Source organism: Lutra lutra, chromosome 7 (genome assembly GCF_902655055.1).
Source record: "Lutra lutra chromosome 7, mLutLut1.2, whole genome shotgun sequence".
Taxonomy (NCBI): domain Eukaryota; kingdom Metazoa; phylum Chordata; class Mammalia; order Carnivora; family Mustelidae; genus Lutra; species Lutra lutra.
In genome coordinates, this window is record NC_062284.1 from 47,602,823 (window position 1) to 47,621,548 (window position 18,726).

At 51.7% G+C, this 18,726-nt stretch overlaps 1 protein-coding gene across 2 annotated transcripts in view; it reads left to right on the forward strand.

Moving 5' to 3' along the window:
• Positions 1 to 1,177: 1,177 nt before the first annotated feature.
• The window catches only part of SMAD3 (SMAD family member 3), a 118,098-nt gene continuing 100,549 nt past the window's right edge, over positions 1,178 to 18,726 (forward strand). The window contains exon 1 of one of the 2 annotated variants that reach the window (XM_047738476.1): positions 1,178 to 1,935. In XM_047738476.1, coding sequence (XP_047594432.1) covers positions 1,730 to 1,935 — 206 coding nt within the window. In that variant the 5' untranslated portion in view covers positions 1,178 to 1,729. Of the gene's footprint in view, positions 1,936 to 15,484; positions 15,602 to 18,726 lie in introns of those variants that run through there. The other variant, XM_047738479.1, reaches the window with a different exon arrangement.

An 18,726-nucleotide genomic window follows, 5' to 3' on the forward strand; every position in this document is an offset into this window, starting at 1 on the left:
GACACCCGGCTAGAGGCCTGGCAGGGGAGGGGCAGCAGGAGAAATGGCCTGAGGGTCTGGAATAACTCCCGACCGCAACTGTGGGGTTTGCGCCTAGAAGGCCCCGAATTCTGCTGGTGGGGATACAATCCCCAGGCGCCCCAATGTCCTGGGGTTTCTTTGCTTCCCACCGAGCCTAAGTTTGAATACAGAAACCTCCCGAGTACTCCCCCTCTGCCCCACTTTCTGCGAGTTCACAGCTTTGGAAACAAAGCTTTCTCCTAGTTTTGGGGGTGTCGAATTTCGGATTTTTTTGTATCATAAGATTGAAAACACCCAGTAATGCAATCCCTCCTCTCCCCCCCCCCCCCAAGATAAATTCTAAAGCGCCCCCATTCATTCCTTCATGAACTCAACAGATGTCTTTGAGGCCCATTTTCTGCCCGGGACTTGATTCACAAGGCCCAAGGGACCCCTGGCTCCGGCTATCATCCAGGGAGTCTCATGGATCCTCAAATCTCCACCCCCCCCCCCCCATCCCAACTCTCTCCTACGCACACAGGCTCGGGGGCTCTCAGCCGGTGTGATCTCACCGAGGAGAGAATAAAAAAACAATAAACAAAACCCCAACCACAACAACAAAAACAGCTCCAGGGACTCCGGCGCCGCCAAAGCACCTGGCCGGCATCATCCCGCGCACATCCAAGAGCGCGCCCCGACTTCCTGGGCCTCAGCCTTCCGCGCGCCCTTTCTCGGACGCGGGTGCCCCCATGGGTGCGCCGCCAGCCTCTGGCCGGACAGCGCTCGCTAGCTGCCAGTCTGGCCCTCTCTAGCCCGACACTGCAACGGAGCTTCCTGAGTGTGGGTGCAGAGAGTGGACGCCACGACAAGAGCCCGGCCCTCCCCTCTCGCCGCTCGGTTCCCACGACTTCCTCCCGGCGCCCGCCCGACTCGAGGTCCGGGCCGCGCGGGGTCCTGCGCGCACCAGGCAGGGCCACCGCCGGCCAGGGTCGCCCACGTGGGCGTGCTCTGCGCCGGGCGGGGGAAGGCCGGGCGCCCTCCCGGAGGTTGGGGGTGGGCAAGGCGCCCGGGGGCGGAGGCGGCGGGGCGCGGGGGAGGAGGCGGGGAGCCCCGGCGGCGAGGGGGCGGTGACAGCGCTTGGAAAGGAGGCTGCACGCGGATTTGCATGAAACACAGACTGGGAGCGGGCGGGAGCGGGAGAGGGAGCGGGAGCGGGAGCGCGGCGCACGCCCCGGCCGGCCCAGCGAGCGAGCGAGGGAGCGAGCCGGGAAGGAGGAGGAGAGCGGGGAAGCGAGGCTGCCGAGGCGGAGGGATCTGCGCATCAAAGCGAGCGAGGCGAGCAAAGTTTGGCTGGGGGTTGGACTTTCCTTCCTGGAGGCGGCACCCAAACAGCTACCCCGTGCGGAAACCCAAACTTTCTTCTGCCACTCTGAGTCTCGCGGCTGCCGCCTCCGCCCGGCGTTCGGGGCCTTCCCGACCCGGCGCCGCTGTCGGCCGTCCGCCCGCCTCCCCCGCCGCCCTCCTTCCCGCCGCGGGAACCGCTCGGGGCGCAGGGCCGCGCGCGAGCCCCGCTGGCTGCAGCGCCGCGGCCCGGCCCGGAGCACGGGCAAGTTCGCCGGGAGTTCGGGCGAAGTTTGGGCGGCCGAGCTCCCCTCTGCGCCCCCTCGGCGCCCCGCCGCGCCCAGCCCCGCCGGGGGCGCCCCTCGCCGCCCGCGCGCCCTCCCCAGCCATGTCGTCCATCCTGCCCTTCACCCCCCCGATCGTGAAGCGCCTGCTGGGCTGGAAGAAGGGCGAGCAGAACGGGCAGGAGGAGAAGTGGTGCGAGAAGGCGGTCAAGAGTTTGGTCAAGAAGCTCAAGAAGACGGGGCAGCTGGACGAACTGGAGAAGGCCATCACCACGCAGAACGTCAACACCAAGTGCATCACCATCCCCAGGTGGGGGGCCCTAGCGACCCGGGGGGCGCGCCCGCCCAGACCCCTGGCATGGCGGGGCCGGTCGGGTGGGGTTGGAGCGAAAGGGCTCGTGTGTGTGTGTGTGTGTGTGTGTGTGTGTGTGTGTGTGTGTGTGTGTGTAAGGGGGGGGCAGTGGGAGCGCGGTCCGGAAGAGGCTGGGGGGGACCCCAAACAAAACCTTCTCTGGATTTGCAAAGATTCAGAGCCTGGGGCTTCCACGGGGCACTCTCACTTCCAGACCTCACATTCGTGTTTCACCTCCGCGAAAGACGGGTGCTGCTGGAATTGGCAGCCCCCACTCCGGGGAGCTGCGGGCTAGAAGTTGAGGCCCGCTTTGTTCAGCTCCGCGGGCCGGAGCCCCTCCTCCGCCGCCGCCTCCCGCCCCCGCGGCCCGCGCTCGTGGAGGTGGTGGTGTCTCTCCCTTTCTTTCCTTCAGCCCTGTCCCCCCACTTCTTTCCTCCGCAACAGGAATGCAGTCCGTACAGCTGGGGCTGTGGGTGAGGAGCGGGAGCCTCGTGATTGACAGATTCCTTCTTCGTTCTCTTTGCCTTCGGGATTAGCATTTTTATCCAGTATTTTTAGACTCGGTTGTGCCAGTCTCCCGCCCCCTCCGCGCACACGCACTTTAGTTGCCGCGCAGTGCTTTCAAATGAGAGACAAGTGGCCGAGGTTAGGGTCTTCTCTTCTCCCCCTCCCCTGACGATTGTTTTGTCCAGCTTTCAGCCTGAGATTGCGGGCTGATGGAGGAGAGAACGAGCTTCGAGCTGATCAGATAACAACGCACCCCAAAGTGGGCCTCGCATCGGCCCTCGCATTCCTGCAGAGCCCTCCTTCCCAAAGCGCTTTGCCATCTGTCTGGACCTCCTTTCTCCTCCGCATCGCGCTAGCTAGGTCAGGCGGGAGCTCACAGATGGCTGATGGAAGGGGTCAGTGACTTCACTCCCCAGGGCTTTCTCTTAGTGTTGCTGCCCCTGGCTGGGAAGTGTGTGTATTTGTGTGTGTGTATGTGTGTGTGTGTGTGTGTGTGTGTGTGTGCGCGCGCGCGCGCGCGAGTCAGGGTAGGGGGGGACACCTTAGCCTCCTGTCTGTCCCTCTGGGCCCTCTTTAAATTCTGACTTTGCACCAAGGATGTTTGTGTGTGTGCATAGGGGTGGGATGTCCTTGGGGGTCCCAGGCTGCAGAGGAATGAGCAGAGGGTCTGCAGGGCCCGAGTCCCATAGCAGAGATTGTGGGCCTTGCTGCTGGGCCAGGAGTGGACTGCCTCCTTGGCCACCTGCTTGGGGCAGCTGTACATGGCCTGCCAGCCGTGTGAGGCAGGCACAAAGCAACATCTGTCCACAGGAACCCAGAACGGGCCTCCTCTGGAAATAAATGCCACATATGGTGGGAGAGCTGGCTTAAAAAGTAGTATATATTTTTTAACTGGGTGGATCCAGTCAATAAAGGGGAGGGAAGGTGGTATGTCGTCTGGGAAGTGCGCCCTGGGCCTGTGATCAGGAGCCAGAATTGACTTCAGAGGCGGTGGTGTGATGTGATGGGGTCGTGAGCCTTGGATTCTGGGCCCAGCTCTGGTTCTGAATTCTTCTTTATTCCTTTGGTTAGGGGGGCGGGGGTAGGGTGAATGAGTGTCATACTTCTCGCATTTGGGGAGGGGTGTGCAAAACGTGCCTTCTTACCTGTCTGGGTGCATTGAGGACAAGTGCTTTGTGCCTTGAAACAGGAAAAGAAAGAAAGAAAGAAAGAAAGGAAGGAAGGAAGGAAGGAAGGAAGGAAGGAAAGAAGAAAAGAAAAGAAAAGAAAGAAAGGCATTAGTTATAAAATGAGCAGCTGCGTAAAGTGCTTTATAGTTTACAAAGCACTTTCACATGGTTTTAATGAGACCAAGAAAGAAACTCCTGGAAAATAGATAAGGCCATCAGACTGCACATTTGTCTCCTTTTTAAAGTTGAGAAAACTGGAGGAGGGAGATGAAAAGGGTTGGCCCAGTGGACTTGGGACTCTGACCACATGTGCTCCTTTTCCTACCGCAGGCTGCTCTCTACTTCCAAAGTTCTGAATACATTCTTTGCTGAATGCTAGAGCACAGTTAGCTTGGGGCAGGGGCAGCTGTGGATCTCTGTTGGTAAGGTTGGTGATGTTCTGTCTTTGGGTTGGTGACTGCTTGAAAGAGAACGCTTGCTTTCTCTTGCCTTGGTTGGGGTTTACCCTCTAGGGAAGCTCAGCTGGGGCCTGCCCTTTCCTCTTCCAAGGTCCTCCACAGCGTGAGGCATAGGAACAGTTTGGACCTTTCTGAGTTCAGGCTGACTTGCACCTGGCCTTTGCATGACTCTCTGCTAGGAGTGCGGTATCTTCCACCTGCCTAGCAAGGGCCGAATAGGAAGGTAGATTTTGTTTTTAATCTTCTCTCCGGGAAACCCAGTTGCTTGGGTGGATCCAGACAAAATGGATTTCCATCCCCGGATTTTGTGCCCACGCCTCTGGGTCACCTTGTCTCCCTTGGCAACGGCTGCCACTGTTTTGGTCGTGGGCAGGAAACTAAAGGCCATGTCTTGGGGAGGTGTCTAGCTGGCCTCCACGTTGGTGATATCAATGTGTCTGCTAAGCCCCAAAGAGTGCAGTGGTGGTGTTTGTCAAATTGTCTGCTGTCTCTACACTACCTTGTATAACGAGGGCTTTGGAGAGCTGACCAAGGGTGATGTTTAACCTAGTTATCCCATGGTGTGTGGAGGGGGATGGGGCACTGAGTGGTTAAAACTACCCTGGGGTTTCAGGAGACCTCAGTCTGGGGAGATTTGACAAGCGTGTTTTGGCTAATGTGTAATCATGATCAACATCAGCAACCTTTGGCAAGGACGGCAGTATCCTAGGGTCTTCTAGTCGGCAGGCTTGCTGGTGTTAACGCCGGCTGTAACCTGTCTCGGCGATCAGGAGAGCTGGAGCGATGCAGGCTTACTGATACCAAGAATGTGAAAGAGACCCGTGCCAAGGAAGTGGTAAGAGCTTGATTTAGATTCACCAGGCGAGAGGCTATCCGGAGACTCTGAGGTCTGGCAGTCTGGGCAGAACTTAGACAAGTTGTATAACAGCATCTTACCCGTCACCTGCCCGAGTATCTGAGTAAGGCAGCAGGCATCTTCCTGGCCGGCTGGGAAGCATGGAGTCCTAGCTTTACCACGGAGAGGAAGAGAAGGTATGCTCATGCTGGGTCAGTGATCGGGCCAGGCACAGTTGAGAATAACTTGTTTTGATGGACACTGGTAACTGTCCTTCTACCGACGGGCTCCGTGCCTTGGCCTGGTTTTTGGGAACTGGACCAGGCTTTCAGTCTGGTTGGTTTGGGAGGGAATCTGGGCTTTCTTGTGTCAACGTCCAGAGGAAAATGGGGGAATTGAACCAGACAGCAGGTCTGACACGTGCCATCTCCTCTTCCTCTGTGACTCTGTTCTTTGAACATGACTTCCTCCTGTTCACCACCTGGAATTTGCCAGGCTCCTCTCCCCCTAGGGAGAAAGGAAAAAGATCATCATCTTTAAGACTCCTTTCTCAGACGTCTGGGGGCAGACCTATGACCAGGGCTGCAAGAGTGGCTTCTTTTTAATACCCTCTTGACCTCACTCTCTTCTGTCCACCCACCTCCCTCGCTGCCGCTCAGAGCGCCACTCTGGTCCCTCAGGAAGCAAGCCCACCTCCGGCTGCCAGGGAAGCTGTCCGTCCACTCCTTTCTCTGGTTAACCTTGATGAAGGGCGTTTCACACAGGGAGCTGGGGAGAGGAAGGGCCCCACAGACCACAGAAGCTGCCCCTGGGGGCTGGCTTCGAGCTCTGGCTGAATCTTGGAGACATTTGGTGTTCCCTTGGCATTTGGAACCTTGGAACTTGCCACTTGCACCCAGGAGTTGAATGTTTGGGCTAGTGTATCTTACAGACAGCTCTTTGCTCCCAGTTCCTGATCAGAGGCTACGGGGTCAGATCTTGTTGATTCATTGATGGTTCTTGGCCCCCTCCCAGGTCTGAGTCAATATTCCAGGCAGTGGGAGAGGATGCGCAGGTAAATCTGAGATGGCTCCTGCCTGAGAGGAGCTTCCACTTCAATAAGGGAAGGATTAACAAGGCATTATATGAGGGTCTAACTGGTATTGCTTTTTTATCCGTCCCCCACCATCAAAAGAAAAATGAGCTTTAGCATGGAGTGACTTGAGGGTGGGGGCTGGGGAATATAATGTGTCTTTTAAATATTGTGGAAGTCCCTGCTAGAAAACAAAATAATGGCCGCCATCTGTTTTTGCCAGGAAAAAAAAAAAAAAAAAAAAAGAATTCAAGTCCTGGATCTTACCATTTTCCTATCTCGATGGATTGAGGAGTTCCCTTTAATGTTTTAGAGCCTTCTCATCTGCACCTGTGAAATCAGGCGGATAGAAGGCCTATGGAAATATTTTGTAGACCAGGGAGTTTGGCAGATATGTGTTACGTATTCAGGCTTCTGTGTTTATCACTCGTTCTAACTGAATTATTCACTCATTTGTTAAATATCTAGTACCATTCGCAAGGCAGAACTCCAGTGCTTAAGGAGCTCCCTGTCCAGGGGTGGGGGTGCGGGGAGACGGACTTGGCCAAAGATACAGGAAATGTGCTACAGCCCAGGGATGGACAAAGTGCCCAGGGACATGGGGACAGACTGATAATTCTGTGGGAGGGGGTGGGGAGAGGAGGGAAGGGTCAATGCGAGGAATTATTATCCAAAGGAAGTTTCTGGACTACAAACATGATCACGTGAACTTGTGGGTACGTGGTGATACCGGTCTCCGAGAATGAGGATGTCTTTATCTTCTTGGTCTTTTGCTAAACAGTACTATTGTAAAAATGTTACTTTGTGGCCTGCATGGCAGGGTCAGTGACCAGTGTGCAATATTTACTCCACTTACAGCATTCTCTCGTCGAAGTAAGAAGTAATTTAGTATTGCAAACCTGAAATTCAGGTTTCCTCCGTGGGAACAGTGACTTTAGATATATTGGCTCAGAATGTAACAAAGAGTGTCAGTAAACACTGGGTAACTTGTTGATTATCGTGGATACTTAGAATTTCAGCATTCTGGTGTGACCTGGCTTTCTGGGTCTCTGGTTAACACTTGCTGAACTGAATCCTGTAAACCTGAGTTTCTGCGTGGACATAAGAGATTTGAATGATCTTTTTTTTTTTTTTAAAAAAAGGCTTCACAAGGATGTCAAGTTTCAAGTGACCCTTTTAATCGTGGAAGAAAGTCAGCCAATACAGTAGTCATTTAGTTCTGATGAGAAACGCAAGAAGCCGATGAAATTGAGAGAATGTGGCTCAAGCTTATCACATCAGAAATCCAATTAAAATGAGTTCTTGAAAAATAAATATTGGTTTAATAATGTAAACTTGTAATTGCTGTATTATTTTAACGGAAATAAAATTAACATGATTTAATGGACCGAGTGACCATTAATTTTCCCTTGTTAATTTATTAGGGGATTTTAATGCCATGTAACGCACAATACAGCCATTGTTCTGCGTGAGCTCCTTTATGAAATAAATAGGGCCAGGCAGCGCTGGCTTTAAAAATTGAAGTCAGACTTCATTCCCACTACCTTATTCTCCCATCTTTTTATTCCGCTTCTCCCCCCAGCCTCCTAAAAGGGAGACAGAGCTTTCTGCAATTAACAAGGCTCATGATTAGACCTAATAAACTTTTTGTCCTTCTCTGCGTCTGGGGCTGGGAGGTTTTACCACCTGGTGCAGGTGGGAATGGCTGAGGCCCAGTTGGATGGTACTAGCCACTCCCCCAGAGGGGGCGGGGACTCGTCTGCTGACCACTGAGCAGTTCTTGGCTACGGAGCCTACTACGTGTCTCCACCTTCACGCCCTGTGGATCCTGGAAACAGTTGGAAATGGCCATATCAACCCCACCCGCCAAAAATTTGGTTTCTCATTTTACTCTGTGCCAAGTTTCAGAACCATGATCCCCAGAGAACTCGTCCCCTTCCTTTTTCTGCTTTCCTGCATCGTCCGTCCCTGGAGCCAAACGCTATGCTAGGGGGCAGGAGTGACAGAGTAAAGAAGACTGGCACCACCCCTACCGTCTGGTAGCTTCTAGTCCACCGGCTGCCAACATGGGTTCTTTGGATTTGTAATAATGCCCTAGGTGTTCCCCCTGGTGAATTTGAAAATAATGTTTTCTTGATACTGGAGAGCCGAATCGCTCCAGCTCTATAGTTTACGGACTCCTGACAAAGGGGATTTGCGTGTGTGTGTGTGTGTGTGTCTGTGTGCGTGAGTGTGTAATGGTATTCTTTGTTTTTATTTATTTAATGGTTTTAGAAATAATAAATCTGTAGTACAGGTCACCCTATTCGCTGGTGATTACCCGAGGCCTCTGCTGTAAACAGAGCCAGACACAGCCGTATCTGCTGCAGAATGTTTTGACAGAGAGACTCAATTGAAAATGAAAACACAGTCGAAGCCTATTAATTAAGAAGTTTGGCTAATTCTGGACTAGGCTGAAGTTTGTTTAGCAGGCTTTTTCTCCCCAGAAGTGCTGTCAAAGAAAAATTCGTTATAAACAGGGCTTTGGGGTTCCTTTTGGAGGCAGGAGTCAGCAGACCTGGGTTAGGTTCTAGGCTTAGCTCTGTTTCGGATTGGCTGTGTGACCTGGGGCAAATTGCTTAACATCTCTGGGCCTCAGATGTTCCCAGTTCATAGGTGAGCAAAGCGTTATGGGAGGGCCTTTCTAACACTAAAGTGGTTTTCATGCAAGCATTTCAGGAGCTCTCCTTTGGATGCATTCAGTTGAATAATACATCACAGGTCTTTCTTGATTATTAATGTCCTGAGAGCCTGTCAATTGAGCCAATTAATTTATACAAGTGAAAGTAATAAAACTACAATCCAGTCTTAATTTTGATTTTGTTACCCTTCTCTCCTCCCTGCCTCTCCCTTAACTCTCTCAATCTAAATCCCCGAAATTTAACTACCAAGGAATATAAAAATGACCAAATTCAAGGCTAGAGACATGAAGGCTATGTGTCTTGAGATGCATTGAGCAATTTTTCTCCTTTTGTTGCTATTTTTGGCCATTTTCAGAGCCTGAAGTTTACAGACACTAATGACCACAGACACCTAAAAATGGCGACCTGTGAAGAGGTGGGCATTCTAAAGGATACCTGTGGAAAATGTTTGCTCATATGTCAGATCTTACCCAGGAAGCCTCTTTTATTTATTTTCAAGCATCTATATAAAGAAAGGCTATACTTTTGGAAAGCATTTTGCCTTTTGTTAGGCAATGTGGAGGTTACAAGTTGAAACCCTAGCCCGGGAATGAAAAGTGAGTTTCCCCCTGAAAAAGTACTTTTTCTGTAACCCCTGGCCCTCCATGCTAACATCAGGCAAGTTTTTCTCCTTACTGCTCTGCTCAGCAAAGGACGAGAGTGCTGTGTAAGACACATTGTGTATGGGTTTACCTCTGAAACCTCCAGAGCTATAAATCTGGTTGCTTTTGCTGCTCCGTGTTCCATCACCGATTGCCAAGCCAAGTTGTAGCTCTGAGGTGTCACCTTTTTTTTTTTTTTTTCCCTTTTAGACTGGACTCTTGAAAATAGTGATGCTTTTTGGGTGTGTGTGTTTTAAAGGTCTGTTTTTACGCTGTCACGGCTCAAAAATGCCAAAAGGCATTTTTTCCTTAAAAAATCACCTCTGGGCTAAGCCCAGCTGTGGAGTAATGGATCCAGAAAAGACTTTTTGAGTAGTTACAAGCGGCTGAAAGCAGGCCCTGACGATGGAAATTGGGTTTTTCCTTTTGCTTCAAATCTTTCCCGTTGTAAAGTCTCTCTGACCCTCGTTGAATTCGGACTCAAGGTGAGCCTTATTTCTCGGTGTGCATGGGAGGGCTGGGTGAGTTGGTTTATCCTGCTGTCCCTTTAAATTTTGCATGTAGCCATTTATTTCTAACCCAACAGATGCTTAAAATATTACCTGGGGAGCAGGGGTGGGGATGGGGTGGGTGTGGGTAGACAGGAAAAGCCTGGTAATGAAGAAAGAGCAAAGGGTGCTGGAGTCTGACAAGCCTGGGTCTGCGTCTGCCAGTTGCTGGCTCTGTGGCAAACTTGGGTACATTTGCTTCAATTTCTTGAGCCTGTTTCCTTATCTGTAAAATGGGGATGGGACCGCCATAAATCAACCCAAATGAGGTAAGAGAGATCAAGCCCTTGTCCCACATTTGCAGCTCACGGCCCATAGTAGGTGCGCAGTAAACACTCCCCTTTCCCTTTCAGGAGGGATATTTGACAGAGAGTGGCAGTCGATTGCAGCAGAGGACTCCCCCCACCTTGCTCTCAGAGCTCACCCTTGGGAGAACCTCAGTTTCCATAGTGACAGAATCCCCGCCCCCCAACCCAGCGAGGGCCCCCAAGCATGCCACTGGTTGGTTGAGGGCTAGGCCAGCCATGGAAAGAGAAACAATTCATATTCTTGGGTGGTTCTGCCCTCCCTCTCCCCATCCCCCTCGTTATTGTCATTTAAAAAATTGTTTGGTTGACTAAAAATAATAGTATTGAAAACAAACTTTGATGAATCAGGGCTCCTGGGGCGGGGGATGGGCCGGCTCCCAAAGCAGAGATGCGGTGACTCACGCCCTTGTCACTGATAGCCAGCCGGTAAGTGTGTGCAAGTGCAGGATGTTTGTTGTTGCTGGGGTTTTTTTTGTTTTTGTTTTTTTTTTTTGAGACCTGGTTGGAAAGCAGTTCTGGTCCCAACCACCACTTCATCATTCGGCTTGGTGGTTGAGTAAGAATGGTCAGCATTGGCTGTGTAGATGCGGGCAGTGGTGCCCTTTACTGCCCTTAGGTGTCCACAAGAGAGGACTCCTGCCTACAGGACCGGGCTTTGGTCCTCCTTCCGGTGGTGTTCCCGCTCACGTGACAGAGCTGTAGGGTCAAGGGGTGGCCCATCTAGGGCCCACACCTCCTCCTTCCAGGCTATGCTTTGGGTCCTGACCCTTCAGTTCCCTGCCTCGGTCATCTCAAGATTGCTTCCAAGTCCTGTGTGGGCCTTTCCTGGATCCATCTGCCCCAGGGAGGGCATACTGCATTGGCCATGGACATGTGTGTGCCCGTGGGCCTAAGGTTCTGACAAGGCGTGCAGGGCAGGGGGTTGGAGGAGTCAGAAGGAATTCACACTTGTATGGGTGTGCATGAAGCCGGTCAGTGTGTGTGATGGTGCCGGGGGTAGGCTGGCATCTGGGCCCTGTTCTCCCTGAATGTCCACATTCTCCTGTGAAACCCAGGGGGCCAGGGAACTCTAAATGCAAAGCTGGCCTTCCGAGGTTGCATTAAGGTATTTGGCAGGGTAGAAGGATAGAATATATTCTATTTATCGGTTTGTAACCTTGACTTCTATCTTTTGAACAGGACCTATGGCATGTGGGCCTTTGCACGTCCTCTGCTTAGGACCCACCAGTGGCGGAGCAGGTCTGTTTCTAGCACCTCCTCTCTATTGTGGGGCCACGACTGAGGCCCAGCCTAGGTGGTACCGCTGTATGGACAAGGCTCTGGGGACTTCCATGGAGACTGATTTCCTTCCCCTTGAACCTGGATCCAAGTGGATTACAGCTCAGGGAGAAGGCAATATGTGTTGTAGTTGCCGGTCTCAGAAGTGGGGTGGAGAGCAGGACGGCCGCTGGTGCATTTGTTTGCTGATGTGTTTACTGGGCACTGACGTTGTGTTGGGCCTTAGGGGATATGGAGACATAGAGGTGAGGTCCTATCTCTGAGTTGTATAGAGGCAGGACGGGTCCCACTGACCACTGGTAGGGAGGGTTTGTAGGACAGATGCTCTCATAAAGGTCACATCAGTATTGACTTGAGAGCCCAGAGGAAGAGCAGCTCTCTTTTTGGGGGGAAGGCAGGAGGCTTCTCAGAGGCAGTGGTTCTCCAGCAGGACCTCGATGGATGGATAGAGCATGCACATGGGGCGAAGGCTGCCTGGCACACTGGCCAGACGGAGCGCTGGAGATTTCCGGGTGGCTGGGCCGTGGAGGGCGTGTTGGCCAGGCTTCAGTAGGCCAGGCTTGGCATTTGGACCTTGCTCTTGAGCACTTTGGGGATTTTCAAGTAGGGGTCCAAGCCACCACTGGATTGGGACTTCATTTCCTCCCCGATACTGGGGCTGGTAGCAGAAGCTTTTCTGCCTGAGTTACCCAGGTTAGAGTCCTAATCCCTCACACCACCACATGGACAGCTTTAGGCTATGTCTGGGCTGGGTGAAAATAGTGTTTTGTTCGTTCTCAGGGGAGAAGACTAGCTGTCCAGCCAGGAGGGCTCTGGGAGCCCAAGTGTTCAGGTAATTAGCTGGTGAGTCACGCTTGCCTGTTCCCACGGATTCCTTGGGAAAGTGAGCCGAGTGGTGCCTGGTCCCTTCAAGCAAAGGCCTCGAGACCAGATCTCGGCGTACCCCATGGTGTCCCGTGTGCCTGGCCCAGCGCCTTGGGTGGAATGTCCCCAGACAGGGTTCTTTGGTTTCTTCCTTGATGACCATCTAGGCCAGCAGGCCTTCCACTTCCTGACCACATTGTAGTCGGCAAGCATGCCTCCCTTCTCTCCTGCAGATTCACAGAATGCTGTTTCAGTGTCTTAAAAAACCAGATTATAAAGGGGCACGTGCACCCGAATGTTTATAGCAGCAATGTCTACAATAGCCAAACTATGGAAAGAACCTAGATGTCCATCAACAGACGAATGGATAAAGAAGATGTGGTATATGGGGCACCTGGGTGGCTCAGTGGGTTAAGCCGCTGCCTTTGGCTCAGGTCATGATCTCAGGGTCCTGGGATGGAGTCCCACGTCGGGCTCTCTGCTCAGCAGGGAGCCTGCTTCCCTTCCTCTCTCTCTGCCTGCCTCTCTGCCTACTTGTGATCTCTCTCTGTCAAATAAATAAATAAAAAAAATCTTAAAAAAAAAAAAAAAAAGAAGATGTGGTATATATACACAATGGAATACTATGCAGCCATCAAAAGAAATGAAATCTTGCCATTTGCGACGACGTGGATGGAACTAGAGGGTATCATGCTTAGTGAAATAAGTCAATCGGAGAAAGACAACTATCGTATGATCTCCCTGATATGAGGGAGAGGAGATGCAACATGGGGGGTTAAGGGGGTAGGAGAAGAATAAATGTAACAAGATGGGATTGGGAGGGAGACAAACCATAAGTGACTCTTAATCTCACAAAACAAACTGAGGGTTGATGGGGGGAGGGGGGTTGGGAGAGGGGGGGTGGGGTTATGGATATTGGGGAGGGTATGTGCTATGGTGAGTGCTGTGAAGTGTGTAAACCTGGCAATTCGCAGACCTGTACCCCTGGGGATAAAAATATATGTTTATAAAAAATAAAATTTAAGATGGTACTTTGAAAAAAAAAAAAAAAAAAAACAACAAAAAAAAAACCAGATTATATTCCCTAATTAGAGAATGGCATCGTTTACTTAAGTCCGTGTTGTTCATTTCTTTTCTTTTTTTAAAAATTTATTTATGTTTCTTAGTAATCTCTGCACCCAGCGTGGGGCTCGAACTCACAACCCTGAGATCAAGAGTCCTATGCTCTTCCAACTGAGCCCGCCAGGTACCCCCGTGTTGCTCATTTCTGTCAGCCCTGAGAGCAAGCAGAGAGCCTGCTGACCATTTAGAGATTGGGTACAACTTACCGTATGTGGTTGGAGTGAGCTTTCTGTGGATGCTGTCAGTGGATGCTGACAGGTTTTCAGAAGATAGTTTTGTGTCCATGGACTGCTCGTGGTTTGTGGACCGTTTTTGAAGACACCCATGGAGCCCCGCTTCTGAAGGGACAGCAGACAACCGAGGAGAGCTCTGGGTTTATACTCAGGAGATGCACGTTGACACCTCTGCTCCCCCACTCACTGCTTTGGTGACACAGCCGGGTCCCCTCGCTTCTTTGAGCCTCCTTTCTTCATCAGTGAAACGGGAACAGTAATACCTTCCTCAGTAGGACTGTTGACATTAATTTGTGTGGATGAGCTATGCATTCAGAGCACTCGCAGACCGGAAAGTATTACAGCGTCATTTGCCATTTCTTTATGAAGCGCGGCTCTGTCATATCGCTAAAGATGCTTTCTGAGAGAGACGGACTGAGGCTTGTGAGTTCACACCCAGATTTTCACAAAGGCCTTTTGAGAAAAATCACAAAGGATGCACACTATTCAGTTGGAGTATGAACTCAGGATGTGCATGCTTGGGGAGGTGGCAGTGCCAGAAGCTTCCGCGAACTGATGCTCTGGGCCCTGCCTGAGGATTTGACTCGGCAGTGTTGACCTGGGGCCGGTCACCTGAGCCCTTTCCCCTGGGGGTGGGACAGCGTGAACCGAGTGCTGACTGTATGCCCGAGGCTAGCATGGGCCACTGATCAACTAGTTGGTCTTCTTTCCCCATCTGCCATACTCTGAGAAGGATGGGTTACTGACGGTCACAGAGGAGGGTGCTGAGGCTTTGAGGGGTCAACAGCAGAGCAGAAATCTGAGCTCAGATCTCTGCTCCCCACGCCAGCTCCCCCACAAGGGGCTACCATTCTTCAAGTTTTCAGCCTCATAAGCAGGTGATGGCCTAGATAAGTTGTTTTAGGTACCATGATAAGAGTTCAAATGAAGCTGGATTTGCCTCAGAAGCTCTATCAGCCCTTCTAGAATGGAGAGTGACGATAGAATTTATTGAACAGACCGGGACACTTCTAATAGTGAAAAGGGGGCGGTGCTGTTATTAATTAGGGCCCCAAAGCAAGCATAAGCCCAGACTGTCCAGCCAAACCTGGGCAAACAGGCGGCCTCAAGCCCCCTACCTCTGTAGCCATGGTTATGCCACCTGCCAAGATAACTGGGAGCGTTAGATCAGCCAGTTCTTATGGTACCACTAAAGGTAAAGAACTGTCTGGCTTACTTACTGTGAGTCCCAGGGAAGTGACTTTGCCTAAGGTTGTGTAGCAAGTTGGCAACACAATATTTGAAAATGGGATGAGGCCTTAGAAAGAATCACATTAGCGCTAGAGCTTCCTTAAGTGGAGCAGAATTAGGGAACGTTTGGCTCGGCTGATGGTTAGTCCGGAGGGAAGGGGACAGAGGGCAGGGGTAGGGGTTGCCGCGGGGAGACAGTGTAAGGCATTCGTCTGGCTGGAGAAGGTCTGCTGTCCTCTACAGGCCTCGTCCCTTGGAAACCCAGGAGATGCCCTCAGGCCCAGTAAGACTGAGATGGTATTTAACGGCCAGGAGCAGAGACTTCTGGAAGCTGACCTCTCTCGCTCCTCCGTTCCATTTTAGAGGCCTTAAGGATCCCACTGGCCAGCGGCTGGTGCAAGTTTAGTGGCTAATCCCTCTGCTGAGGAATTTTGGAAGGCATTGAGGAAGGAATTAAAAATAACAGCAAGCATGCCTTCTCTTTCTCTTTGATTGTGTTAAATGCATGGAATGTGCCAGGGCCTCTGTGAAGCACGTGGCCCCACATAACCCCTCTGCCAGTGGAATTCCGCAGAGGACAGGGAAGGGCTCGGAGCCATTCCACCGCTGCTTTGTGTTCTCAGGATTTGTTCCTGTGATCTTCTCTTGCCCCGAATAATTTGTCGGAAATCTGGAGAGGTGAGTCCCCTATGTTCTCCCAGTACACGGCTGTGGTAGGCCAGGCCTTGTCTGAGGAGCTCCAAGGAGAGCAGCTGGAGTGACAGAGAGGACCGGTCACAGGCTGAGAAAAGGGAAGTGTAAATTCAAGCCGAGCTTGGCGGCATTTGCTTGGAGAACTTGAGCTGATACTGTGGAGCTCTGGTCGTCATCCTTTGTGGCTATGCCGTGTCTTATAAATAGCGCAAGACGCATCCCCCCTCCCCCCGCCCCCGCCCCCGCCCCGATGCTTTCTCTGCCTCACAGACACAAGGAGGCATGTGTGTGGGTGAGTATGGGCAGGGAGTATTAATTATTTATGTTCCGGTTCTTCGGAGAGACATCGTGGGAACTGGGCCCTGGGCTCCATGGAGATGACCAGGCCGTCTCGTGGGTAAGGCGGCAGGCAGTCTGTTGCCGGGCTCCAGCAATCCGGAACGTTCCAGCCCTCTCCTCCGTAGCGGAGGCCCACGGTCCCTCGTGCCTGGTACTACACTAAGCCAGTTGGCCTTTCCCTCTCTGGTCCATCCCCTATCCTCTATCTGTATTGGGGCCAGACTCACTGCATTGGGGTACTTTGGGCTGCAAGTCACCTGAAACCCACGTACCGCCTTCAGGAGTGGGGAGGTTTATTTTCTCTAAGTCAGGAGGTGGGGAGGGTTCTGCCTTCAAGCTCCACTCCTCTGGGTCCCATGATGGCCCCAGCTGCTCCAGGCATGACCCTCCTTACACGTCCAGGGGGCAGAAAAGGCCTCTTCTCCTTGGGGGCCTCTCTCTCCAGGAAGAGCCTCCTGGGACCTCACTGACCAGCATCGTGTCCGGTGCAGTCATGGCACAAGTAATGGCTTGTGAGAAGCCTCTTGGAGTCGTGGATGTGGACTGTTTGACTCATTACTGTGCTCAGTCCCTGCTAGGCACTTGGTAAATTTCAGTTAGCACGTGCTGATTCCTGATTACCTTCTCTGAGCGGATTCCTGAGCACTCACTCGATGTCTTGCTAATTCTGAGGTTGTGGTGGAAAACCACTGTGGGAGCAGTTCCTGCCCCCACAGAGCTGAGTCCAGAGGAGACAGAGAAACAATTAAGTGATGGAGAGCCTCTAGCGTGTGGCCCATGGCTGTGTGCCATGTGGCGTCTTTGGAAGCAGTGGCAGAGATCGAGGGTTTGGGGAGACAAATAGCTGTGTGACTCACAGGGAAGACCCTTGAGGCCTCGGAAAGCTGTGCCTGAGGGTGGCATCTTGTGACCCAACCCAGGTGGCTTTCAGCAGTTCAGACTTCTGTCTCCTCCACTCCAGTCTTGTTTTCCTGTTGACAAAAGGAAGGCAGAAACTTGCCCTTGGGTGTGCAGTGGGGGAAAGGCTCAGAGCTAAGAGCCTCCTGCCCCCAGGGGAAATTTTCTAAAGGTTCTTGTGGTATTCTGGCTTCAAAACCAGGTGCGTTTTAACGGCATGCTCAGTGTCTTTGGGAGTCTCACTGGCTTTGAATCTGCTGGAAACTTTCTCTGAAAGCATGTAGATGAAGAAATGAGAATTCTATAAATGTTGTAACGGTTAAAGACAAAAGTGCTGGCTGATTTATGTAATTTTTTGTTGTTTTCTGATGGAACTTTCTGCAGAGATGGAATGCCCTGCAGTCTTCCTGTCACAGAAAGCTAATAACTTGACTTCAGGTCGGCAAGTGCGTTTTCATTCCAGTTCAGGAAAAACAACAAAAAAAGAGCCCGTCCCAAGGCCTCGTGTTTCATTTTCCTATTGATCTAGATGCTGGGATAACTCGGGACCCCGGGGAACATCTCAAAGCTAATTAAAGATGTTTGCTTGAGGTTTGCCTGTTTTTCTTGCTTGATTGAAAGAGTTGCCGTTTTTTGATTTTATTGTTTAAAAAAAAAAAAGGGAAGCTGTCACCACTGCTGATCCACGTGTGGGGGGGCGTGTTGCACACCTCAGTAAACACGTGACATCATCCTTCTGCTCTGTTCCCACAGAGAGGCACCTTGGAGGGTAGGCCTAGAACCAAAGCAGCTCCTTTTTCTTGAAAATTCCTGAGTTTCCAGGAGTCGTGGCCAGGTGACGCTGGCCTTGAAGCTGAACTAAGTTGTCCCCATGTGAGGCTGGACCTGTTTGATCAGCTCTGGTTCTGAAGTTAATAGCCCGAGCTCCCCACTCGCAGAGGGAGAGTCAGTGTGTGCGGAGGTGGAGGGCCCGACTGCCATCCTAGGGTACCCCCAGCCCTTTGTTTAACCAAGCTGTGGACCAGTGGTCTCAGATGTTTACCATCGCCTGTTTATAAGAGGGAAGTGTGGTCATATTTCTATCTCTTTTGTGGGCTGCACGGTTGCCTTACTGGGGCTCATGTGGGAAGTGGTTACCGTTAGGAGGAGGGTAGAATAACAGTACTCACAAAGGGACTTTGATCCAAGAATCCTTTTGAATGTCAACTTTTGGCCACCGTTTTTTAGTTTTATTTTATTTATTTATTTAATTTTTTGTCTATCGGCCTTCACTTAGGTCATGAAAAGAATCAAGCCACAGGCTGGATGGCAGGCTACCCCAGCCGGGTTGGAGCCAGACTGCCGTGCACGCTGCTCCCCTCCCTGGGTTTTACAGTGGCGGTGCCCCCCCGCCCCCCAGCTCTGTCTCTCTCTCCATAGCTAGAGACCCTCCGTACACTGTGCTCTGGATGTCAGCGCCGGAACGTCCCAGCTACACCTGGAATTGAACCTGTGCTTTTCCTTTCTGTCGTCCTCCCACAGCCTACGCTGGTTTTCATTCCTCTCGGGGCCTCAGGTTTAACGAAGTGTTGAATCCTTGAGAAGACAGACAGAGGCGCACATGGAGGCAACGTAGTCTTTGGGTCCTGTTGCTTCTGTGAGACCGAGGGGCCCTTGGCCACTCCCTGGTGGAGGTTGGTTTTGTGAATTCGGGAAGGTCAGCCTGGCTTCTCTGGGTATCTGTTTTTGCAGCTACAAAATTAGAGGCTCGAGAGAATCCCAGAGCTCTAAATCAACTATCATGTTTTCTGACTCCTCTCTGTCCTCTCTTTCTTCCTTGGCTTCTGGCCTTGGCTGTTTTGTTTGTTTGTTTGTTTTGTTTTTTAGATTTCTTT